The 26,387-nt window shown below is 40.1% G+C and overlaps 1 protein-coding gene across 1 annotated transcript in view; it reads left to right on the top strand.

Moving 5' to 3' along the window:
• Window positions 1-26,387, top strand: part of LOC144773694 (uncharacterized) — a 274,180-nt gene that overhangs the window by 192,738 nt on the left and 55,055 nt on the right. Inside the window, 1 exon segment of the mRNA XM_078658842.1 lies at window positions 11,847-14,245. Coding sequence (XP_078514968.1) covers window positions 12,906-14,245 — 1,340 coding nt within the window. The 5' untranslated portion in view covers window positions 11,847-12,905.

Genomic DNA, 26,387 nt, shown 5'->3' with positions numbered 1-26,387 from the left:
CTTTAGACGTCTTCCACAGGAAGAAACAGTAGTTATATGTGGGCAATTAAGTGAGACTACAGGTACATTGCTAAACCAGGGGTTCGTTAAAGATAGGGAAAGAGAGTTATGATCACTCTCAACAGTAGGTATCACTACCATATCATGGACCAATCTCCAAAGTTTTAGGTCCAACAGAATATAATCAATCCGTGAGGAATGATCTACTCTGTTGAACGTATGGGCACCCAGGCGGTCTGAAGCTGTGCGACCATTCATAGCTCTTAGGCCAAATTCTAGTGTCAGCGCATTAAGCTGTATTGCGCTACGAGACCATCTTTTTATCGGGGGGATAGCAAGTGCGGGGATACCCCATTTGCTGTCCTCCTCACCAAGGTCTGAATTATCCTCCATAGGAAGTGGCTCATAGGTGCAATTAAAGTCACCTGCTACCAAGATATGGTCAGCTTCCTCGTGGTCTCTAAGTTGTGTTTCCAAATCGGAAATCACCATAGAAGTGCACCCATTTTTTGTGCCTCTGGCATAGACATTATATAAGGCAAGGGATAAGCCCATCCTAGGATTAGTTAATAGAATCCCTAATATATCTGGATTATTGACCTGCCTGGCTGTTATACAACAGTTAAGGGAAATGCTTATCCAGATAAGGAGACCCCCTGAGGGACGTCCCTTCCCATGCAATGCTTTCATAGCAGGTACAAAATGGGTTACAAAACCAACCCGATGTAGTGGTTCTGTGCTCCAGGTCTCCTGGAAGAGGCAGATTTTGTGTGCCTCAACCAAGTCGTTCCATTCGGGTAGAGCCAATTTCCTATGGATACCTGCAAGGTTCCAACTAAGAATTTTGATTGGATCCTTGTCAGGTTTGCTTTTATGGTTATTAGTTTCATTGAGGATTTGGGGTTCCAGGCAATCACTTGCCAGTATAGAGGGTGTTTGCTGGACTAAACTGGTGACTAACGCAATAGGAGGCTTAGAGCACATGGGTTGTAATGCCATCGACGCTTGCTCCTCCTCACACCAGTTCGGGTCTAAGTAATAGGTGGTAATTTCCTCACATGTAAGTCAATCTACCTCGTCAAGGGCACAGAATCTGTTCCAATATGCGAACTGAGATAGAAAGGGGTCAAAATCAGGTGGGCCATGGCAGGGTGTCTGTCGGTGTTGAATAGTGTGATGGGGAACGTATGTATGGGCCCTATTAGTAGGAAAGCCAAATCTCAGAAAGTGTTGTCTTGGTGCCACAGGGTAAAAATAGGAAAGCGGAAATGGATGGACTTGGGTATTAGGTCCACTACAAGGTGCGTTACATATGTAATTTACCACATCCGTGTTCCTGAAATTAACAGTTATGACGTCCCCTGCTATAGTCTTAGTGTTTCTTCCCACCCACTCTCCTCTTCTGACCGCAAGTATTTGACCATGCATATTTTGGGGTAAAGGTCTATGTAGCTCGAGCCACTGTGCACATTTGTTTCTCAGCTCAACAGGGGATTCCCTTCTTCCCTCCTTAAGGGGTGGAACACCCGTTAACACAACCACAAATGGTGAAGCCTCTGGAGGCAAATTAATTGTCTTAAAGCGAGCTGGCTTTTTTGAAGGCTCTTGTTTTTTTGTTGGGGACGAGGCTGATGGAACACTTACACCAGTATTTTGCACACCCTTCGCTGGCAGGTTGGAAGATTTTCGAGTGTCGAGATCCTGTTGCGTCTCCGAAATAGGACCACTGATATTGGGATTTAAAGGAGTGGCAACCGGTTTATCACCAGATTGGGTCGAGCATTGGGTGTTTACCCCTATAGTTGCTGGAGGCAAGTTGGATTCAGTGGGGATAACCTTTGGTGTCTTGCTTATCGAATCGGCCAGTGGTACCCCTTTCAAGTTTTCTTTGGTGGCTGTTGCCATATTTCCACTTGTCAGTCAGTCAAATATCTTTATTCGGTTAGTTAAAACCATAAAAGCAGTACACAATTCATTGTAAAATATCCATACATTATATAGGTAAAAAATTTACAATTAAACAAATGTACACCTGATTGCAGTTCCTAAGTTCATTCCTAAAACAATTTAAAAGGTTTTGATACAAAAAATAGATACTATACAAAATAAGGTCCAAGAAAAACAGGCACCTCTGTATCCCACTAATCTTGGTGCAGTTCCCCAGAACGAAGTTGACGAAATATCAACCTAGATGTGTATTTGTCTGGGTAAGTCTTGTTTTATTTAATCAAGCAGCCGCTACCAAAAAACTGGCTACACCATATGTGACCTGCACGGAGTTAAGCATTTGCAAGTGTAAAAGTGCAGGCCTCACCTGGACAAAGTTGAGTTCCTTCAGAATTGGATATAAAAAATTTTTTCGGGGCGCCAGATAGTGTTCGCAAAACATCACAAAGTGAAGCGTATCCTGTTTTGAAAAGCTGTCACACGTACAAGGTGGGGTGTTTTCTGGGGTCCCCCACTTTATATAGGTACCAAGCACTAAATGAATGAGGTTGAACCTAAATCTCAATAGAAGAAAACAATGGTATGGTTTAGTCACGTATTTTAGGTAGGGTTCCATGACTGGGGAGGTAGATAGTTGATATATTGTTCTCACCATTGGTTTATTAAGTTCAACCTCCTCCCTTTCTGACTCCAACAAATTCCGGAAATGCAACTTGACCCACCCTACATCCTCTTTCTTGAGGCCCTGTGGTAAAGAGTACATATCCGGACGCCCCAGCTTCACACATGCCGCTCTAACATACGCAAGCCAGGGAATACTGTCCGCTTTATCTAAGGCCATACAGTCTTTGAGTATGAGGTGGTTCAACGTGATCTCCTCGTTTGTCCAGGTTTTGACCCAGCATAGCAGGGGGGACATTTTTAGAAAGTCGGTAATATGTCCCAAACCCACTTCACTATGAATTGAGTATGTAGGAGATGACTTTGGGAGTGACAACAAAGCTCGTATAAAATTATTTTCTATAATTTGGATGCCTTGAGATGAAACATAGCCCCAAATATCAGCCCCATAGGATGCGATTGCTAGGCATTTGGATTTATAGATGCGGATCATGGCCTCCATGGGTCTCGAACCTAGTCTTTTAGAAAAGTTCAAAAGACCTGTAGTAGATCTTGCAACTCCGTTGCCCTTCAGTTTTAGCTGAGGTCCCCAGGATCCTCTTCCGTCAAAAGTGACGCCTAAATAGCAAAAGAAAGGTACCCTAGAGATTGGTGTATCGTTGCATCTAAAAGTTTTAATCTTCATGCTTTTCCTGCGTGAGACAGTTACCATGACATGGGATTTTGATGTATTAATCTTTAAATCCAGAGCTTCCATAAAAGATCCAAAATGGTCTAGCAGTCTTTGTAAGCCCGTGCCTGTACGTGCTAGTAGGATGGCGTCGTCCGCGTACAGGAGGACCGGAATGGGTGACCCTCCCATACGCGGGACGTCCAAGGTGGCTAAATTTAGTGATTTACCAAGGGAATTAATGTAGAGTGTAAATAGAAGAGGGGCCAGAATGCAGCCTTGTCTGACCCCTCTCCCTGATCTAAATTTTTCAGTACACCTACCTTCCCTTGTTACCCTAACAGAGGCGAACAAATTCTGATGGAGATCATGTAAAAAATTCACCAAGGTAGTGTCCAAACCCAAATCCCGCAAAATAAGCCAAAGTTTAGAGCGATTAACCAAATCAAAAGCGGCGGATAAGTCCATAAATCCTAAATATAAAAGCCCCTTCTTCACCACAGTGTATTTACTAATAATGAGGTGAAGGTTTACACATTGGTTCATGGTCCCCCTGTGTGCTCTAAAACCATACTGAAGGTCAGAGAGAACCCCACTTCCCTCAAGCCAATACCCGAGTCTTTGTAAAATGACTCTGCCCAAGATTTTAACAGCAGAGTCCAACAAGGAGATTGGCCTGTAGCAAGCAGGGTCCCCCCTGTTCCCCTTCTTAAAAATCGGGACAATTATAGAGGTGGACCACGAGGACGGAAAGCCTGCCGAAGGCATCGCATTAAAGACGTTAGTCAGTATTTTAGACCAGAGTTGTGGATACTGAATGTAAAGATCGGCAGGTACCCCGTCAGGTCAAGGGGCCTTATGTTTACTTGTGTCTTTAATCGCCCTTTCCACCTCAGAAGTGTTAAAATCCATGATCATGATATTTCGCGAAGGGGCACTAGCTGGGGGGGTTGGAGCCTCGGTTTCATAGATTTGTTTAAAATGGTTAAGCCATCTTTCGTCTTCAATCACACAATCCATGTCTGATTTCCCATCCTCGGTGAAGAAAGACTGATTAACGATGGCCCAAAATTTTTTACTGTCTCTCATAACATCTACGGATAATAAACTCTCCCAAGCTTCCTCCTTGATTTGTGTCTTGCGTTTGGCAAGTACGGATTTGTATTCCTTTCGCAGGGTTGCCACTAGAGTCCTATCTCTAGGTCTCTGTTTGAGTGCTTTCAGTAAGGCGCTGTGTTTTTTCGAGCATTCCTTATCGAACCATTTGTGTATGTTCTTATTGCCTTGCGGGCCATTCCTGGACTCCAAGTTCTTGGAGATCCTTGAGCATATCTCAACATAGGCGGCCACAACATCAGGCCCTAAGGAAGTGGGATCTAAGCAGACTGCCATCTTTGCCTCTGTTTCCAGCGCTAATGTTTGGAAGAAGTTTTCGGGAACAATCTTCTCCCACTTTATCCTCCTACCCTGCTCCTTAGATGAGAGATCTCTTGGGGCTACCACACCTATCTCCCTCCCATTCAGGAAACAGTCTAAATCCATAGTCAGTAGGACAGGGTTGTGGTCGCTAAAAGTAGCGGTCACAACCCTGTATTCCCGTGCCTTTACTAACACCCCCGATGATACAAAGATGTAGTCAATGATGGTATTTGCATCTCTCCCGATGAATGTAGGCGCTCTAATCTCATTTTTGCCATGGCCTAATTCGAATAAATTTAAGTTGGCAAGAAGGCTCTCAAGCCCCTCACCCTCCTTAGTATGTTCAAAATGAGGAATCCCTTCAACCGGTGATCCTCCGTATCTATCATTATAACAATCCCCCTCACAGGGGTGAATATTAAAATCACCCAGGATAACCATCTCTGGGACGGAAGTGCAATCGTGTCTATAGACTGACAAAAAGTCTGACAAGGCAGTCAGATGCTCATTCACAAAAGAGCCATCCCTAGAATTATAAAAATTGATAAATAAAAAGGATTGATGGTCCGAAATAGCCCACTCAATTATTAACGTGTTCATAGGAGCAGGTTCTATTTTTTTTAAAGTCCCAGCCAGATTCAATGAGAATAGTGTGAGTAGGCCACCCTTGGCTCTCCCTCTAACACCCGCTACTGCTGGGGTCGAAAAACTATGAAAACCATCCAATGAGAAACAGGTTGATGTATCCCATGTTTCTTGAAATGCCAATATATCGTGTTGTTTAACAAACCCCTGCCAGATAGAATCTGAAGCCTTAGCGGTAATACCCGCTACATTCCAGGTGAGGATTTTACAAATTGGCTTATTGAAATTATGCGAGTTATGCGCTCCCCTGTCCTCAATGACTACAGGACCCTTATCAGGAGATAGAGTTAGGTTTGACTTCTGCAAGTCCGCGATACTATCCTCTTTTAGCAGAAGAGTGGGGGAGGTATGGCGCCGCTGTCCACTTAGTAAACCCTGTGTTTGTCAGTCAACCCAGTCCGTGGTTTCCACTTGATTTATTAGAGCCACACCCTTTAGTATTAATTAATGATGTCAGTCTATCAATTTTAGACATTAGGGGCTTTATGTGGGCAATAATCGTGGCTTCAAGATCTGATTTTAAGTCAGCCACCATGTTTACTATCCAACACGGTATGCCAGATGCGGAGTTGGGAGTGGGAGATACTAAGTTATGATTCTGTGCAACATTTTTGGGCTTCTCCTTTGGCATTGTTTTACTGTTAGTAGGACCTATGCTGGCTTTTTCTGCCAATAGGTTGTTTCTTATACCATGTTCCCTTGTGGGGCTTTTGTTGGATAGAGTGTCTTGTAAGCTCCCTGGTTGTTCAATGGGAGGTTGGCCACACGGAAAGTCGACAAACGATGTGCTGACTCCAAGGCTTAAGTCCGACTCATCATTTACGTCTTGGGACAAGGCGAGAGAATCGGCTACTTCCTCCCGAGAGTCTGGCAAGAATATTGTTGGTGGCAGAGATAGCCTCCTTTCGGTGTTAGCAATGGCGGAAGATACAGCCCCTATAGTCTGTTGTAACATAATGTCAATAGCAGTAAGGGTTGGAACGGGTTGCGGTGAGGGTTCTTTCAACTTAGATTTAGATCTTAAGACAGGCATCCTGCCGGGTTTCAAACCTTTCCTCATACTGTAGACAATCGAGAGAATTAAGTTAGAATACGCGTGAAGTATATAATATAGTAATGGCACAAGATCCTAACCTTTGGTGCTTGGTGGTCGAGGTGACAGAGAGAGGGCCTGGCCTGACCTCCTCTGACCGATGAGGGCCGTAGAGGGCCCGCCCTTTGCCCGGGCTTAGCCCCGGGCGTCCCGCTCGCGTCCCGCGACGCTGAGGGCTCGCTGGTTATGTAGCCCCTCCTGGCGTTTCTGGCGCATCAGGGAACGCGCCGCCGCAAAGGCTGCCAGGATTTGGAGTCCCGGAGCGGCGGCAGCGTGCCTGGTGGCGGCGGTCGCTATTGATGGAATCAGCTGGCGTGGGTCAACAAGACTCCTCTTGTTCCTCGATTCTGGCGTATAGTGGCAAGTAAGACAATCAGTCCCCCCGCTCCACCGAGGGCTCGCTGGTTATGTAGCCCCTCCTGGCGCTTCTGGCGCGTCAGGGAACGCGCCGCCGCAAAGGCTGCCGGGATTTGGAGTCCCGGAGCGGCGGCGGCGTGCCTGGTGGCGGCGGTCGCTATTGATGGAATCAGCTGGCGTGGCGTGGGTCAACAAGACTCCTCTTGTTCCTCGATTCTGGCGTATAGTGGCAAGTAAGACAATCAGACAATTAAAGATATTGAAATGTAGCAGTGGGGTAATCCTAATCACCCTTTTTGAAAACCAGCACAATTACAGATGTTGACCAGGACAACAGAATACCTTCGGCTGCTTCATTTAGTGTCTGGTTAATTAGTAGACCACAGACTAAAGGATTGTTTTACAAATTAATTTGGGGGTTCATCTGGTCCCGGGGATTTGTTCTTAGATTGCCATAAGGTTGCATCTTTTACTTCTCATAGGGAAAAGGCTATTTTAGAAACACCCTCATACAAGCCCTTCTCATCTCAGAAGGGGTGTAAGAGATGCAATTATGAATCTCTTCAAAGAGTTTAATTCAGCTGTCGGGCATAATATGAGCGCAAACAGTGCCATGATAGATACAAAAATATTTGGCAGTTCACAATCTCCCAAACTCAATAACTCTTGGTAAGACAGCTGGCTTGAAGAAGATGTTCCTAAGTTTTATCGTTCAGAAATTATTGCACTTTTTAACTCAGATGTATAAATAGACCAACGTCTTATCCCCACTAAGTGTAAGGCTGCTATTTTTACTGTTGCTTTAGATATTTCTGTCCTATAGTTATTGTGTTCCTAAATCATTACATGTTGCCATTGTCTGCCCTTTTGCAGTTTATCTGAGTGAATGTCTGGGAGGGTTTCATCTTGCAATCTCACATGCTATTTATAGTGGTTGGAGATGAAAGATATACAAGTTGTCTGCAGGTTGCTATGAGGGGTGGGTGGTGAACTCTGCTCCGCCAGTGCAGTTTGCAGAGTTTTGCAAACTCTGCACTCCTCTGGGAGCACAGAATTCTGCAAAAAACAGCCTACCCCTAGGTACGATGCATTTACATGGCGCTCCCGACAGAGACAAACAACAGGACCCTGGTGCTATTTACACATATTTCCTTAATGTCCCAGAAAGAGAATTCAGTAAGGGAACATATTAAACCCAGAGATCCAATGGGGGAGATTCAACTTCCAACATAATATCCTGAATGAATGAAAAGCGCATGAATACCCGAAAGCATCTTGGCGCTGAGTGAATCGGAAGGGAGCATACGAGGGCCAAATCATAAGGGGTCATTGGTTAAACAGCCAAGTTTTAAGGTTCTTTCTCAACACTAAAAAGGTAGGTGCATCTTTAAGCTCCGGAGGCAGAAGACTCCACAATTAGACTATGGTTCTGAAGTAAATTCGGCCTCCCCCGGTGACCCGTCTGAAGGAAGCGACCATTAACAAGTTTGCTGTACTTGATCGAAGAGTTCTGCTGGGGGTATACGTTATCAAATTTGTCCTCAAATAGGTAGGAGCATTTGCCTTGATAGATATGTACGCTCAGCATAGAGCCTTAAAGGAAATTAATCCTCATTCAGTGAGCACATTTTGTATGCATGCGTGAGTAGCCTTCTGCAGTGTCACAAAAGTCCTTTTTCTTCATAGAGCTGTGAATCCAGCTCAGCGCAGGGAAGGGGGCAATGCACGTAGTGTTCTAAATACTCTGCAAACCCAACTATCAGGTAGTAGATGATACCGCAAAATCCTCGGTATATGAAGATGAAACTGGAAGATGCCAAAATGAAATTGTTCATTGAGTAATCCTTGTTTGAATATTAAAGACATCACACAAACACATCAACACACACCAGGAAACATGACCTGGTGGGTCAGCATGTCGTGTCACAAATGCAGCAGAGGACACCTGAACACCAACAGAATGAGCATGGGCAGAGAACTTTGGCACTAGGATGTGCACCCTACCCGCCCATGTTGGCACCATCCATACACCGCCCTTCCATGCTGGGGTGAATCTGACTGCACGAAAGTCTGCATGTAATACACAAACATAAGTGGGCTGCATCGGTGTGCCAGGCTGCGATGCCACACTCACCGATCAGATTCATGTGAGCGCCTTTGTCCCTTGCATTTCTATGGCTCAGAGTCCACTTTCTCTGGGTCCCAGTCACACACTGCCCACCGTCTAGACGCGGGCAGAGAGACGCACCTGGACACCCAGATGTGCTATCTCGCTGGAACTGCTCCATGCTCAGGTCTCCACTGATGATTATCGCACCAACCTTCAGCTATTTGAATACTAGTGCACAGTGGTACTTTCCAGTGACAAGAAGGCTGCACATTCAGCAGATCGCATCATGTCCTATCATGTCCCAACCAGGGAACGCAGAGTGTCACGGTGAGATCCTTCCTTTGCAGGGAGGGATGTGCAGGAGGCGCTGGGAGACGGTACAGCCAGAGAGGAGATAACAGCAGGGAAAGAAGGGTGTGATAGGGGGAGAGGAGACATCTGAGTTTTTGCAGTGAATTGGGCGACCGAGAGAGGAGGAGGGTGGAAGAGGGAATTGGAGATATAGGTAGTGGGGAGGGTGAAAGGTAAGAGACCGAGAGACAGTTGTAGGGTGGAGAGGAACTCCGCGGAATTCTTCTGAGTTTTTAATGCAACTCTGCTGAATTCTGCATAGTGCAAACCCCCAAACCCTGCCCAACCCTAGATGCTATTCAAGTGTAGTAGGCAGGCTTCTGGCCTTGTTTGAAGCTCCTTGTCTGTGGTGTTGAGGCTGGTTGATAAGTGTCTTTCCTGGGCTACTGTTCTTGTACATCGCATTAAACAGATGTAGATTGAGTTGGGAAAAGTAGTTTTTTCGGTGATGGTTGTAGTTACACTGATTGCACCAGTAAGAAGCACTAGTCTCTTTTTATGTATTCTGGGTTGTGTTTGATGATCTACAAGCTCCCAATTTCTGGTGCACTTACAGAGCATGCATTTATTTTTTTGCAATTTGTTTTATTGGTCTTTAAATACAGACAACAAACATAGTGTGATGTGGGCGATATACCAACCTGACATGGTATCAATTATAGTGTAATACATATTTGCAAAGTATAACAGTTCTAAATCAGTTAGGGCACTCTACTGGAAGGCTGTCATTTATTTAATCAAATTCTGTCACGTTTTAGAGAGGCAAGATTTATGAGGCATAAAGCACATCATTTTACATCTTGTTCCCAGGTCCACATTACATTTAGGGTCATTCTTATGCGCTGCATGTGAATCTTTTCAGCAACATGCCAGTAAGCCACAGCTTTAAGCCACTTGCAGAGCCATAAACCTGATGGGTCTGTTCTTCTCCTGCCTGATAGTAGGGTCAAAGCAATAAATGTATTTTGTTGTTTAAAACACCCTCATTCAATATGTTTACTCTTTTCTCCTTAGTAGAGCCCTAGTAGTGGACAGGAATATCTTATTTGTATAAAAATCTGCTCTGTTGTATAACTTATGTAGGTCCTCAGGAGCTAACTATTTTACGTGTCAGTTTAAATGTGATACTCCCAGAGCTTGTTTTAGCATGTGCATGATCCCTGAGCCAGGTGGCTTCAGTTAGCCCCACACATCTTCCTCTCACTTGGATGGCATTGGCTGAACTGGTTGCCCGCTGTCTGAGCTCGGCATGGTCTATAAAACACTAAAATCTCAGGGTCATCTCAAATGATTGTCAGCAGTTTGTTCAAGACTGGAGAGTTGTGACCGAACTTTCAACATGCCAACCTTGCTGCTATTTCTAATGCAAACACAAAGAACTACCCCTCCCTAAATACCAAACCGTTAGTGTGCCATCTTCAAGTTAATAAATTCAGCATTTTCAAACACACAGCCACTCTATGTGCATCCACACTGTGTCCACCAGGTCATGTTAACTTCAATCAAATGTGTCAGTGCCTCTAAAGAGCCGTGGGAGGATAAAGGCATTGCCTGGCTACTCTATTCAGTGAACCTACAGATACTATCATCATTGAAATGCCACACAATCCTCTTTTCAATCTATGTTTTGGTTTTCATTGTGAGAAGGATTCTATTATTTCTATTTTCCAAATAGCCATGTTGTGTTTTGTTTTCTTTGTAATGTTATTCCCTAAGATATAAACTTGATTAAGTGGAAATGTATTCAATAATTGTCTTGCTGTGCCCTAGGACTTAAGCTATAACTCACGAACCCGGTCCAGCAAAGTCATAACTATCATGTGGTTGCTTTTGTTTCCATTTATAGGAACATGGACTCTTGTTCATACTGGACTGTTACTTTTGGAGCAGGATCAAGGCTTATTTGCATACTAATATTTTTGTGTTTAGTGGCACAGTGATTAAATATATAGGCCTTGATTTTAGACGCTGGCAGAAAAGGTTACTCCTTTCTGCCAATCAGGAGGTCTGTTCACCTAATTTATAGGCATATGGACCTTCAGTATGTAGACAGCGGAGACTACTGAGTCTCCTCTGCCTATATACCCCTCTGACGGGCCTACAAAGAAAGCGCTGATGGGAGTTTGACAGTGTGCTTGCCAGATTTAGAGTACAAACCGCCACCTAAAACATGGTGGTATGTAAAAGTTCAAACTTTTTAATGGTCCCCTGCCATGGAAGAACACTTCCGTAATGAGGGGCTCATTATTCTTTTGTTATTTTCAAAAACAAAATCCTGCTTTGGGATTTTGTTCTTGAAAATAAAATTAAAATTTCAAGTGGGCGATGCCGTCATACTGATGGTGCTGCAAGGGACCCTTTCAATGAATTTTCAGGATCTGCCATGAAGGTGGGTCCTTAAATACATGAGATGTCCACTGGGCTGCCAGGGATCTCCAAATTTGGTGGGCATAGTACCGTCACCATGGCAGGAGAAAAGTTCTCTGCATGGTGATGGTACTAGCACCGTCCAAAAATATCTACATCAGGCCTATAATGTACAACGTATTAGAAAACAAGTAGGTATGTCTTCTGCATAGTGATCTTTATGTTGCGTATACATTCTGAGATTACAAATATTTTTGTATCCACAGAGAGCCGATTCAAGAATATATAAGATGAAGAGTAATGAAGAAAGTACGTTAATACTCGAAAGCTGTCTAATATTCAAGAAGACCTCAAAATAACTGCAAATAGTAATTATAGATATAACAGCACTGTAAAAACCTTGTATCTCAACAGACAATTCCTGCAAAAAACATGAAGTGCAATCCGGTGGCTTAAGGAGGCTGAGGACACTCATCCAGTATTAAAAGACACCTGATTTCGCCATTCGTTCGAGATAACTATTAGATCCTAACAGGATAACATCCATAGTGTGGTGTTAGACCATTATAAGCTCAGATTTGTTGATGAACCCTACAAACTGTAGAAAAAGACCATATGTGAACAAAATGAGTTGTGAAGCAGACTTCTGAAAGTTCAACGAAAGAAGGCTTTGGTTAGATACATTGGAGCACACTGTCCTAGAATGTAAAGACTTGGTAACAAGGCTTGTTCTTTGTATGTTTCATAAATATTGCCTGAAATTGAAAGATGCAGATTATAGTAAATAAGCTGTGAGTTGTATTCTTTGGTCCCAGACTTTAAACATTTTAATTTGCGTTCAAGACACAAGCCCTGATAGATATATTATCACTCTGGCAAGCATTACAGTGACCATTCAACATTATTATTATAGAGAGAACAGGATACATTGCAAATACTACACATTTGCAGTGAATGTTAAAATACAGTCAGTTTGTCAGCAACCACAGTAGTCCGTTGGGAAACACATTAACAGGATCTATGGCAAAACATATGACCATTTGCCACTAAACCTTAGAGAAAAAACATACATACACAACAAACTTAAGAAGAGCTTTTGTTTCTCCTCACTACTAAAGCAGCATCAGCAAGCATGCTCTGGGGAAAACCTATAAAGACACAGTGAATGCGTCAAGAGTATTTATCAACCATCACAACTACGAGTTCACTCACAAACAAAAATATAAGAAAAACAAACAGGTGGGTGTTTGTGAGAAGAGTTTTAATCTCTCATCATCCCTACATTGTCTGTCGCAGCAATTCAGTAAAAAGCCTATTTATGTAAAATGAGTTTAAATGAGCAATCTGCTCTACAGGTCAAATATCAAACACATACAAGAAAAAAAGGAAATGCATGCAGTTATTGCGGAAAGAACTTTACTCTCTCAGGACATCTAAATATCCACCTTCGAACACACACAGGAGAAAAACCATACAGTTGTAATGAATGTGGAAAAAGATTTAACAGTTCATCAACATTAAAGATCCATATGCAATCACACACAGGAGAAAAGCCATACACCTGCAGTGAGTGTGGAAAGAGCTTTGCTTTCTCAGGAAAACTAAAGATCCATCAGCGAACACACACAGGAGAAAAGCCTTACTGCTGTAATGAATGTGGAAAAAACTTTGCTCATTTATTATCACTAAAGAACCATTTTCGAACACATACAGGGGAAAAACCTTACAACTGCAGTGAATGTGGAAAGAGCTTTAGTAAGTCCGCAAATCTAAAGAGCCACCGGCTAACACACACAGGGGAAAAACCATTTGTTTGCAGTGAATGTGGAAAGTGCTTTACTCAGATACCTAATCTAAAGCAACATCAGCGAACACACACTGGGGAAAAACCATTCCCATGCAGTGAATGTGGAAGGAGCTTTACTCAAAGAGCAACCTTAATGCTCCATCAGAGAACACACACCAAGGAAAAACCATACACATGCAGTGAATGTGGAAAGAAGTTTACTTTGTCATCTAGCTTGAAAGGCCACCTACAAATACACACAGGGGAAAAACCATATTCTTGTAGTGAATGTAGCAATAGCTTCAGTAATTTATCAAAACTAAAGATCCATCAGCGAAAACACACAGGAGAAAAACCATACTCTTGCAGTAAATGTGGAAAGAACTTTCGTCTGTCAGGAAGCCTAAAGAGCCACCAGCGAATACACACAGCAAAAAAAAAATCATACACCTGTAGTGAATGTGGAAAGTGCTTTGCTGAGATACATAGTCTAAAAAAACATCAGCGAATACACACAGGAGAAAAACCATTCATATGCGTTGAATGTGGAAAGAGCTTTGCTCAAAGAGCATACCTAATGCTCCATCATAGAACACACACACAGGAAAAACCATACAAATGCAGTGAATGTGGAAAGAGGTTTCCTTTTGCAACAAGCTTGAAATGCCACATACGAACACACACTGGGGAAAAACCATATCCTTGTAGTGAATGTAACAATAGCTTCACTGAGTTAACAAAATTAAAACTCCATCAGCGAAGACACACAGGAGAAAAACCATACTCTTGCAGTGAATGTGGGAAGAACTTTCGTCAGTTAGGAACCCTAAAGATCCACCAGCGAACACACACCTGGCCAAAGAAAATCATACACCTGCAGTGAATTAGGAAAGCGTTTTGACTAAATCAGCACATCTAAAGAGCCATCAGCAAACACAGGGAAAACCCATACACATGTATTGAATGTAGAAAGAGCTTTATTTGTTCATTTGCCTTAATAGTCCAGCAGCATATGCACACAGGGAAAAAAACTATACATATGTACGGATTTTGTTAACATACTCTAAATGCCATCAGGGAGCTCACATGGAAAACAACATAAAATATTCAGCATGTATTTCACTTCTTCGTAAATTCTCTTAAGACACCACCTGTAAATTGTGAAGAGATTTCATGATCTATTATACCTAATGGTCAATTAGTGAACACACAATAGGGAAATAGCATTCTCTCGTATAGAATGTGGGATGAGCTTCCATTGTTTTGCATCACCTGTGTATAAGTAAATTCACACAGAGGAAAAGCTATACACATGGATCGAATATGGGGTTAGTGTCAGTCTGTCCCAAATTTATAAGTTGCTGTCATTAAATACAAACACATCCAAACAAAATATAGGAAGAATTTGTCACATTTCAGCATGCAAAAGTAGAAGGTTTGTGAAGAAACCGTTTCTGGACCTCACTAATGTCAACTAAGCTTTCTATTACTGCCCTTCCTAGCCTTGGAAAAAATGCTAGAACACCTTGATTCCACCCTCCCGCTGTTGAACATGCCTTATATGTGCAAGTAGAAGAGAGATCTCTTTGTTCCTATTGCTCAGTATCTCTGTAACCTTTAACATTGTTGACCATGAGGCACTTTTCCATTACATGCATGCACCTACAGATGGTAAACTTTAAGTTCCAGGTAAATTTCAATTTGTAATCTTTGTTATTTTCTTTTAATTGACATCCACATGACATTGATTCATCTGTACATCCTTATGATGTCACTACTTCTTTTTAAATAAAAAAGTATTTTTTAAACATGTTTGATTTCACTTAATGTTAATAATATTTGTCATACCTGTAAACAACCTGTAAACAACAATCCAGTTTAGAAATATTTTTTCTGCTTTGTGAGCATATTCCACTTTAGTATAGATATTGTTATGGTTCTGTTTTGCCTTATTGGACAATTTTGCTAAAAGGATTTAATTTGTATACATGTATCCTTTTTTAAACAGGAATTTTCACTTTCATAACATTCAATCTGTACTGCACACTCGAGCACAAGAATGATTTATGAGACATATAAACATTGTTTTTATTTCTGATATACTCTGGGAGAAGCACTGTGTACTTCATAGGTTCAACAAACTGGACTGTACCAAATCTGCAGAGGATGGGGTAAGAGAATGAAGCTTATTTTTAGGGAGTCAGAGCTTGCACATGACCCGGATTGACATAGTACTGTGAGCTGGTACTCACTGGCCGGGCAACAAGCTCTTCCAACTAAGATAAGACAACTGATGCCGTTCTCTTGCTCTGCAGGACTGGAGGTTTGTGCCTTGCCTAAGATGAGAGCATTTCTGGTTCGTCCTTTGCGTTGTGTATGGTTTTCTGCTCCAATAATGCCTCCCTTGATAATTTCAAACTTCTGTCAAGGATGCGGCACCCTTGTAAGGAAATTGAATGACTTTCACTAGGCCGGCTCCTTTTATGTTTCAATACGAGGCCACTTTTGCCTACAGTACATATGACTTTATTAAATGTCAGGAACAATTACCTTTTTTTTATTTTGACAGCGATTTAGTGATCTTACACTGATCTATGTTTGCAGAAATTTGATTTTAAGTTTGTCTCAAGAATTGAAATCTATAGATTAAAAATTCCAACAAAAGAAAACAAACACCTTTGCATCCACCACTTAAGTGTAAAGTATTTGAGACAAAAGACCCTTCACTAAATAAAATTCTAGTGGAAATCCGGGCAGTTCGGAGCCATGTAGATGTCATTAGCCTGATATATTAAACATATTCAAAGGAATATTGCTAACCTCTCCTTGATAATCTCTGATCGTCTCAGACAATGAAATTAGGATAAATAAATAATCAGATTAAAATTAATCAATTATCTCTTCTTGGCTCCAAACTCTCTCTAATTAACATACAACTTCTTGACTTGGAAAATCGCAACAGACCGTATAACCTCCAGATTTTTAACCTTGAAGGGTAAGCTGAGGGCCAGTCATGCTTATGTGAAAATACTCCAATCCAAACTGTTAAACCTTTTTTTGTAGAGTTATTTGAAGTTGATAAGCCTCCTCCGTCAACGCAGGAAGGCAAACCAATCTAAACCTCAACAACTTTTTTCAAAGACTACATCATCACCACCTTGTCATGACAAGGAAATTCCTTATGGAATGGTGGATGGTAATACGATCTAAATTCATCAAGACTTTGAAAAAGAAATTGTAACCATTAGTAAACAATTTACAACTCTTTTATCTCAACTCTAGAATTTAGGATATAAATATGGCCTTTTTGACCCTTCGATCATGCAAATCTTTTAGATGGATTAATAAAAGGACGTAATTGAGATTCTTGATCAACATCATCCTATCAATATTAGACAACAAGATCTAGTTAATTTGTATTTTATTTGAATCATACTGCTGGGTCCCCTGTCGCACATCTATTATTTGTAGCTGGTTTGTAGTGTCACATCACTTCTCCATCCTATGCTTGCCCCGCTGGGCTTCGCTACTATTAAATATTTATTTATTTATGTTTGTTCTGTGTTGTATGTTATTTGTTTTAGTATGTCCTAAGATACTTTTATTTCTTTTCTTATCAATACTTCTCATCTCATTAATCTTTTTCTTCTCTGATTCTTTCTCCCCTTTTCAGTTATTTGTATGACTTCAGATTGTCCATCCTTAAAGTATTTCATTAGATGTCAAACCGTTCAGACATCTGATAAAGCGTAGAAAGATCAATGAATATCTTTTTTGGCACAATGCTGACATATGTATGATTCAGAAAATTGATGTGAATGATAGGATCTGATCCTTCATGGTTAAAGGTCAGTTTGGAGGTTTTGTTTTTTCTCTCCTCACAAAAAGAAAAATGGTGTGACCATTCTTTTTTCTAAGAACTTCCCCTTTAAATTTTGTAATTGTAAATTACAGATTGATAAAATAGTTTTGGTATTTAGTCAGTATTTATGGTCTTACGACAGATGAGCCAATTGTTTTGGAAGCTGTTACTTCTGAAATTATTAAGCTTGACAGTGTTCCTTTAATTATTAGATAAGACTCATATTTTTAGATCAGGCCCTCTATTGAATAGACTTTCTGCGTCAAACTTTAAACCTTCTTGAAAGTTTCTTGTTTTCATTTTTTTTTCAAAAACACAAAATGATTAGATGTTTGGAGACTTAATTTTCCCACTAGTAAAAAATTTACCTTTTTCTCAAATCCCCACTCGCCATGTTTCTGGATTGATCAGCTACTGGCATCTTGAGAGAATAACCTGTCCCAAGATGCAAGCAATTGATATCTTACACCAAGCTATGATATATTTTTAAATTAAAATATGCCAACTCTTGCTCCATAAATCCTACTGAATAATGAATGCTGATATTCTTCTCAAAGATGAACACAAAAACAAATAAATATATCATTTTACACAGTTTTTTTTACTGTTGATGCAGACAATATGTCAAATGTAACCATTTGGGATGTGTTCAAGCCTTATAATAGAGGTTTAACTATCTCTTTTACGGTTAATGAAAACAAACGATTCACTCATAAATAACTAATTCATAAAATGAGATTACCAAATAAGAAAGGTTCTTTTCTCCTCACATAATGAGGTTTATAAAATAGAACTACATAAATTAAGATACAAATATAACTCTTTGGTTGGCAAAAATGCTGGGCTGCAAATATCAAACAATAAAGCAAAGATGTATTTCCAAGCCAGTAGATCTAGGAAACTCCTTGTTAATTATGTAATAAACATGATAAACTACAAACACAAGGGAAGAGGTGTGGCGCCGTGGCCAGGGCGACTGACGCTGGAATCCGGAGATCACGGATCGATCCCCAGCACCGGCGGCAGATTAGCCCAGCACCATGTGACTCTGGGCAATAGCTTGCTTAATCTTCCCGACGGCCCCCAGCGCCTAGAGACCCTTACGGGTGATTGTGCGCTTTACAAATGTGGATTATTATTATTATTATTATTATTCTGTTTTCTCAGATTTCGGACAATTGTTGACATCTTTCAAGGGTATTTTATCCTTACTCACGACAACAGAGATTCTTAAACTCTCCTAATTTCTCTCCCGAAAAGTAATCTGCAATTGCTTCACTTAATTCTTGAAAATGATCTATCCCAAATGTCATTCCTGCTGAGTTATATAAAACTTTCACCACACAATTATCATCTTTTTTCTTACAGTTTTGCAGATTTTGCACAAAATGCGGCTGTAGCTGGTTCCTTTTCTGAAGCCTTGATTGTAGTTTTTCCTATGACAGATAAAGATTCCACAATTGTTTCCAGATACAGATCATTATCATTAGTCAATTAGGAATGTAAAACCCTGCTAAATGTATTGCTACTAGACTGCTTGGTCTGCTAATTCACACTGACCACGCCGCTTTAATGAGACAAAGGTTATCTGAGCATAACATCAGACTTGATTACCATGACCATTCATCTATAGTACAAACCATCAGGCTGACTTGCAGTAGGTGCAGAAAAAGTGCTTGTTAAAGTTAATGGTCGATTTTTATTTCAGGGTATATTGCTGTCATTTGTTGGTCAGCCGTTAATAAACATGATCAGAGCTTATTATATTTCTCCTACAGCTAAACTCTTAGTTACTGCCCACATTTCTAACTCCTTCAATCTCTTTAAAGGAACTAGACAGGGTTCCACTTTCTCCCCCTTTTTCCTATTGGCTATTGAACCTCTACTCAACCTTATATGGAATTATCCTCATAATAAAGGTATAAGATTTGGCAACACTACTGCTAAGACTTCAGCATATGCTGATGATCTATTATTTATTTCTGATCAAGAGACACCAATCCTGATAATACTGGACAGAATTAAAAATTACTCAGATTATATTCTTAGTGTAAATAGGATGGCATTGTTTCCTCCAACTGCATGATCCACATCAAATATGATTAAACAATAGAATAGTGTCTGGTGTCCAAATAAACTCTAATTCCTCTGAATCCTTTTCACAAATACTTACAGTATACTTGATAATTAAAGTGCCATTCAAAAAATTAAAATAAGAAATTGATCTTTCTTAATCTTAGTGAGGGTAAATTCAGTAAATTAAAAATGGTGGTTGTACTGCAAATATTGTATGTGCTATCTATGTTGCCTCTTTAAGCCCTGGTATCCTTTCATAAATGGTTGCATTTAATTTTTATTTTCACCACTCTGCCTCTATTGTATGACAGGGTTCCTCTTTGGTTCAAAATACTACGGTAATTAAGTTAGTAAGTTTGTAGATTTATATAGCGCAGCTTATCACTGTGAGGGTATACAGACACTGTCCACGAGCACGGGGCGATTAAGTGATTTGCCCAGAATCACAGGATGTTGCACCCCGATGCAGAGACTCGAACCCAGACCCCCACCTCCCTTGTCTGCAGCTCTGGCAGCTGAGCCACATCCTCTACTATTATGTGGGTTAAACTTGAAGATTTAACTAATCACTTTCCCTAATTTTGAATTTAACTATCTCCATTACAAAAACTTTTAACAATCTCCAGTTACTAAAACTACAAAACTAGTTCTCTTGTCGCATGACGAATCATTTTATACTAGTGTTAAACATTCTAAACAGACCTCTTTATGGTTAAATCCTGCTATTAAACTACATCATAATATAAATTAATATTATTTATTTTTATCCTCATCTCACCAATAAGCTACTGCAGATCTTACAAAGCCATCATTTTCAAACTATAAATTATAGTACAAATTGTATAGATCCCACAATTGTTTACTTATCCGAAAGAAGTCAATATACTAAGATTCTTTTTATCATTCACTGATTAACTACACATGTTTTTTTCCTACTCTCTCCTCTGAACTCCCTAATCATGGAATTCTATGCAACTCCATTCTTCATTTTTTTTAAAGTTATTCCAGTTGTTATGGTACTTTAAATAAATTTTTCTCATCACTATTGTCTTGTTACATCCAACGTGTGCAAGAAAATATGATCCCAGTTTTGTTATATCAATTAAAGAACTACATTCTTCATTTTCTATAATGTTATTGCAGTTGTCACGGTACTTAAAATAAAATTGTCTTTAAATATTTCTCATCAGTACGGTCTTGTTATGTCAAATGTTTGCAAGAAAATATCCTAGTTTCCTATATTAATCAAATCTCTTTATTACACTGTTTATGGACTCCTGTTAGACTGTTCGAATCTAAACCACTGAATTGTTGCCTTTGCTGCCATTGTCATGTTACTAATGGTTCTTTGAAGCTTTTATTATTTTTTGACTGCCCAGTATTATATATGCTTTTTGGTTCGACATATGGGCTATTATTTGGAAAATCTCAACATTTCTATTAAATGGTCCTAATTTATTACATGTAAACAGTTTGTTCTACCTTCCTGTATATTTGTCACTCACTAATCAGGCATTCTTTAATATATTTGGCAATTAAATCTATTATGTCAAATTGTAAAGATGCTAATTTATTTTCTACACATACCTGGTGGGCATGGATTATATTTACACGACAAGGTGATAGAATTTCTTCTCCTCATCCTGCTCTTACATTACATAAATATGAAATTTTGTGGAGACAACTGAACTACTATGTTTTTCAAAATGTATATTTCATAGGTATTAAAAAGTGTTGATCTAAATTATACTTTCTATTACTAATACTGTAACTTCATAACTATCTTATTGTCTTTTGATATATTATATACACTTGCATACTGATATGATTTACCAATGCTTCATATGACATTATAATTACCAGTAATTAGTTACTGTTTCTTCTTTCTGTGCTTTTTAAAAATGTTTATTGTACTCAATAAAATATTTTGAACTCGAAACTTATTTTTAGAAAAGTAGAACCTTTATGAAAAGCTGTAAATAATGTGCACTACTTCTTTCCCCAAGCATTAGCTTTTTTTCTCTCAAAAATACTAAGCTACATGTAAGATCAATCATCAGACACTCCACAAACGTCTATGTTAACTTGATACAATCGAATCTACATTGACAATGGTTTGGAATGTGGGTACCCCAGGACTCAGCCCACACTTTACTTCACGTTTATATGGCCTCCTTGCAGCGTTGGCTCAAACTGGGACTTGAATGTGTTGTCCTCCGCTGATGACACCCAGTTAGTTCTTTCAATGACCGAGACAACTCTGCTACAGACAATTCTCAAGGCTGCCTTTTGGAAGTGGAAGACTGGTTGTTTAGGAACGGCCTGTGCCTAAACTCAGATAAATCTGAGATCCCATTCTTCAGCACCTCCTCTCCACTGGATACTGAGAGAATTTGGCTGACTGAACTGGGTGTCTCTCCTACCCTCACCTCCATGGCCAAAAACGTGGGTGTCAAATTGACACCACACTGTTTTTTAAACCGCAAGTCAATGCCAAAACCGGTACATGCTTTGCAGTACTGAAATCTCTCAGGGCTTTTTTCAAATTTCTGCCAGCAAACACTCGCTCCTCAAAGGCTTTCTTTATAGACTACAGCAGGTCCAAAATGACACGGCTCGCCTGGTCCCTAATATCCCAAAATTCAACTCGATCCAAAAGGGACTGAAAACACTCTACTGGCTTCCTATCAGTCAAATAATTAATTCAGGGAACTTTTGTTCACTCTTAGAGCTGTGAATCTGACAGGCCCGAGCTACATTCAGAACAAAGTGAAAAGATATCAGCCCCACATAAGTATGCGGTCTACTCCCCAAAATCTGCTTGTCGTTCCAAGAATATCCAAATCCAGAGCAGGAGGCAGGGCTTCGTCTTATCTGGCTCCCAGCTGTGGAATTCGCTTCCTGATTATCTAAGGAATATACAGACAGAGTTCATGTTCAGTGATCAGCTACAAACTCACTTTTTTAACGAACTGTGAATAGTCCCCCGGTCTTTGTCTTAGACATTTCAATAGTCCTTCTGGTTACTTTACCTGCATCTAGCGCTGGGACGCTTCTGCTGGAGCAGCTGTCGCGCTCTATAAACAATGTCATTCATTACACAACCAAAGCAGACCTGCTTGATTAATGATTTGATAGTCTGTTTTGGAGATCATGCATACTGTCTACCACACTGGAGAACTTTACTCTATATGGAACATGAATCTGTGATGGACCAGTATAATGTACAAATAGTTTCTTTTTCTTTCACTGTATTTGTTACTTTAAAAAAGCTAATTTATACAGGGAATATTTTCATGGTGATAAGGACTTTGGGAAATACTTGTTTAGAAACTAATGTTAAAAGAAAGGTAAGTTTCACTCAGCAGCTTTGCATATTATGGTTTATGTCATGCTGTATTTTCATGTGCAGTAGTGTTAATTGCAACGTTATTTAACCATAACCAAAGCACAAGGGGGTTTAATCTGTGCAATGAGAAAGAATGACCATAAACAGGCTTCATGTGTAGGGCCACTTTGATGACTTTTGTACAATTATTTTAGAATGGAATCTTTGATGCATCAGGCCTCTCAAAATCAGAAAGATTTTACCAGACCTACAGGTTTAGGGACTTCAATGATCTACTCAAGCTAACTGTAATACATTTGTCCCATAATCTTGTCTCAATTTGTGTGATCCTTGGCAAATATTTTATTTCAGTTAATCCTCTTTTTCTTCATTATCACATCCAAGAGCATCTTTATCTCTGTGAGATCAGCATGTCTTCTGTACAAAATACCCTTTTATTTGAATTAATAGACTCAACTTTTGGTCAAAGTATAATAACAATCTAACCCACATATAGGGTACACATGGCCCACAAGGTTTTTCTTGGTTCACTATCAGCATTGTCATCAAGACGGGGCAGGAATGTTTTCTCAGGTCATATATAAAAATATAATACTAAAGTATGATGTGATTAGCACATTGTCATTTACAGACAGACATTTTCCTTTGAAATGGCCACAGACGTTCCCACTCACATGCAGTGTTACTGACAAAACTATATTGCATACACATGCCTGTGATGAAATCAGGTTTCAGCAAATATTTATCATTTGCAAATCACCTATATTCTGATTTGTTTTGATCTTATTGAAATCTTGTTTTTCATCTATCTCACTTCATATTTACAAAAAAAGTGCTTTCCTAGTTACTGAAATAGATTCTGATGCATTTGTACAGTTCATTTACAATTTATATAAATGTTGTGTGCCCAGCACGGTTGTCAGACAGGTTACTTTACAAAATCTTCAAACTCTGCTGTCCAACAAAAAAAGTAAACCCCAATCTCCAGGGCAAAATGAGCAGCAATTTGTTTAAAGATATGAGCTTACATTTGACATTTGAAAAGGCTGCAACTCTGACAAGATCAAAACAAGACTTAAAGACATATTTATTGTTCATCCTCTTTCTTAATGAATAGAACACCTATTCTTTACCAGCTTCAGTTCTCTTGCCAAACTGGGCCGGTACGCCCTAAAAATAGCTCGCACTGATTAAATCCGACTCGCCATGGCGAGTGGGCAGGTAGATTTCTCAAAGCCTGGGCATTAAGCATTGCTTCCTTAGTGCAGTAAAACTATTTTAGCCACATAATTAGCCTTTTTTTTTACACATACTTTAGATAACCATACCACATAATGCAGTCCTCTGTTTCCCCCCATAACCCAGTAGCCCCGATAATGTTTAAACTTTGCAGAGTGGTTTAGGGGTATTTTGATAAAAATCTATATTTCACAACGAAAATGGAAATATTTTTCCATATTTCATGGTTTCATCTAGGTTTTAAGAACACTGCATTTCTTGCAGTAAAAGCTCTCAAACGTGATCTCTGTAGGGAGAAATCCTTTTATTCATATAATGACAATGTTAACACCTGCAGCATACAATGAAAGTAAATATGTTTTTAAGGTTATCCTTTGGAATCTATGTTAAATTTGTAGATGTTATTCACATTGTAGGGATTCTTACTAGACCAAAATCAGTTTACTTCAAGAAATGACACCTGAACTTTCCCTTGGAGCTTAGCGACAGATACACAAAACCGTTTTCTACTGTAAACCCGGCAAGCAAGGTCAGACTGGCTATACCGGGCATTGGGCTTTTCCTCGGGAGGCTGAAAGGTTGGGGGGTCGGTTTTGTTACTGGGCTGTTTTTGTAGCAGTGCAGCAGTTTTGAAGGCACCTGCTGCAGAGTGTGTCCAGTAGTTTTCAAGCAACAATAAAAGTGCCAAAATAACTCTTGTGATGAATGTTCTTGCTGGAGAGAGATCAGAGTTTTGTATTGGGGCAGTTTTGACTCATCTAAGGTAGTGCAGAGGGTTAATATGCTTGCAGCGAAGGACATGTACCATGCATATCACAGAACAGTATTTTATGTGCCTAGCTTAGTGGGTTACTGCTTTTGTCACAGAGACTTTTTGGTACAGTTAATAAATTAAAATCCTAATCTGTAGCGAGAAATCCTTGAACCTCCCCTTGGAGCTTAGGACCAGATACACAAAGCCATTTTCAATTGTAAACCCTCCGACCAAGGCCGGACTGGCCATACCGGGCATTAGGCTTTTCCTCGGGAGGCTGAAAGGGTTTGGGCCAGTTTTGTTACTGGGGGCCGTTTGTTTAGCAGTGCAGCAGTTGTGAAAGCACCTGCTGCAGAGTGTGTCCAGTAGTTTTTGGGTAATAATAAAAGTGTAAAAATAACTGGTGATTAATGTTCCTGATGGACCGAGATCTGAGTTTTGTATAGTGGCAGTCTTGACTCTTATAAGGTAATGCAGAGGGTTAATATGCCTGCTGCAAAGGACATGCACCATGCATATCACAGAACAGTATTTTATGTGCATAGCTTAGTGGGTTACTGCTTTTGCCGCAGAGACCCTTTTGTTAGTGTGCAGTTAATAAATTACATCATAATCCAGTCCAGTGAGCTATGAAGTGTCATCAAAGAGCCGCACGCAAACTGCATGGTTCAGGTTAGAAAGTTATGTTTTTTTCCTGAGGCTTTCATTATCCTAAGGTTGGTAAAAAGGGTTTGTTTGGGTAGATATCAATACTTACTAGTAAAGCCAACCCTAACCACTGTGTTACGGTATAAATCCTGAGTTTGTGCTTCTCCAGACCAAGTACTCTTTAAAAAAACAAATGCCAAAAACAAATGCCTATCAGTATGGATGACCTGATCTTAGACCTTGTAGTTCCGTTTGTCTTGCCTAACATTTCCTATACACTCATATTCAGATGTACGATACATTGTCTCTGTATTTTTATGAGGTAAAGTGCTCCAACACCCTACACTGGTATAAGAGGCGCTATAAAGCAAATGAAAGAGTGGCTATAGAGAGATGAAGGGCACTGTGGGATGAGTATTGTATGGGAATAATAGAAGAGCCCCAGTAAAGATTGTTGAATTCTGGTGCAGTGTAAGGTCATCATTTACTATGCTTTAAAAGCCAATACAATTGAATGTATAGTGAAAAATGTGTTGCAAAATTTTCAATTTTTGTCAAAATCTTCTTGGGGGGGGAGAACCCCCCAAAACCCTCCTTGTGGTGGTCAGACTTGCTCACTGCATCCCGTTGCACTGTATGGGGGCTGGTCTGACCACATTTGCCAGCGCTGCTTTGAGATCCTAGCCCAGCCCTGCCTGCGAGTCATAAAATCACAGGATTTGCAACAGTAAAATGGGTTTCTGTGATAAACCAAACCCGTCTTCGTGATTTGGAAAAGCCTTTCTGAGTTTGCAGAATTGGTTTTCTGACTCATTCTGAATCACAGATAGAAAGGGGCTTCCGTCTGAGTCATAATGAGAGGTTTCAGTGGTTTGCTGCTAAATTTTGTAGTAAATCATAGAAAAGTTACTGATTCCTGAAAGAAGAAAGAAGCTTTTCCCGTTAGACAGCTTCTCTTTTGGGAATAATGTTGGGTGAGATGATGACTTAGGGAGCCGGGAGGGAGATTTGAGGAGCAGGTAATGGCCCCAAACATGAAACTTTGATTCTCTTTATTTGTTTTCTAATTAAATTAGTATGCGTTCCAATAAAA

Source organism: Lissotriton helveticus, chromosome 8 (assembly GCF_964261635.1).
Source record: "Lissotriton helveticus chromosome 8, aLisHel1.1, whole genome shotgun sequence".
Taxonomy (NCBI): domain Eukaryota; kingdom Metazoa; phylum Chordata; class Amphibia; order Caudata; family Salamandridae; genus Lissotriton; species Lissotriton helveticus.
This window is presented reverse-complemented; position numbering and strand designations above follow the sequence as displayed.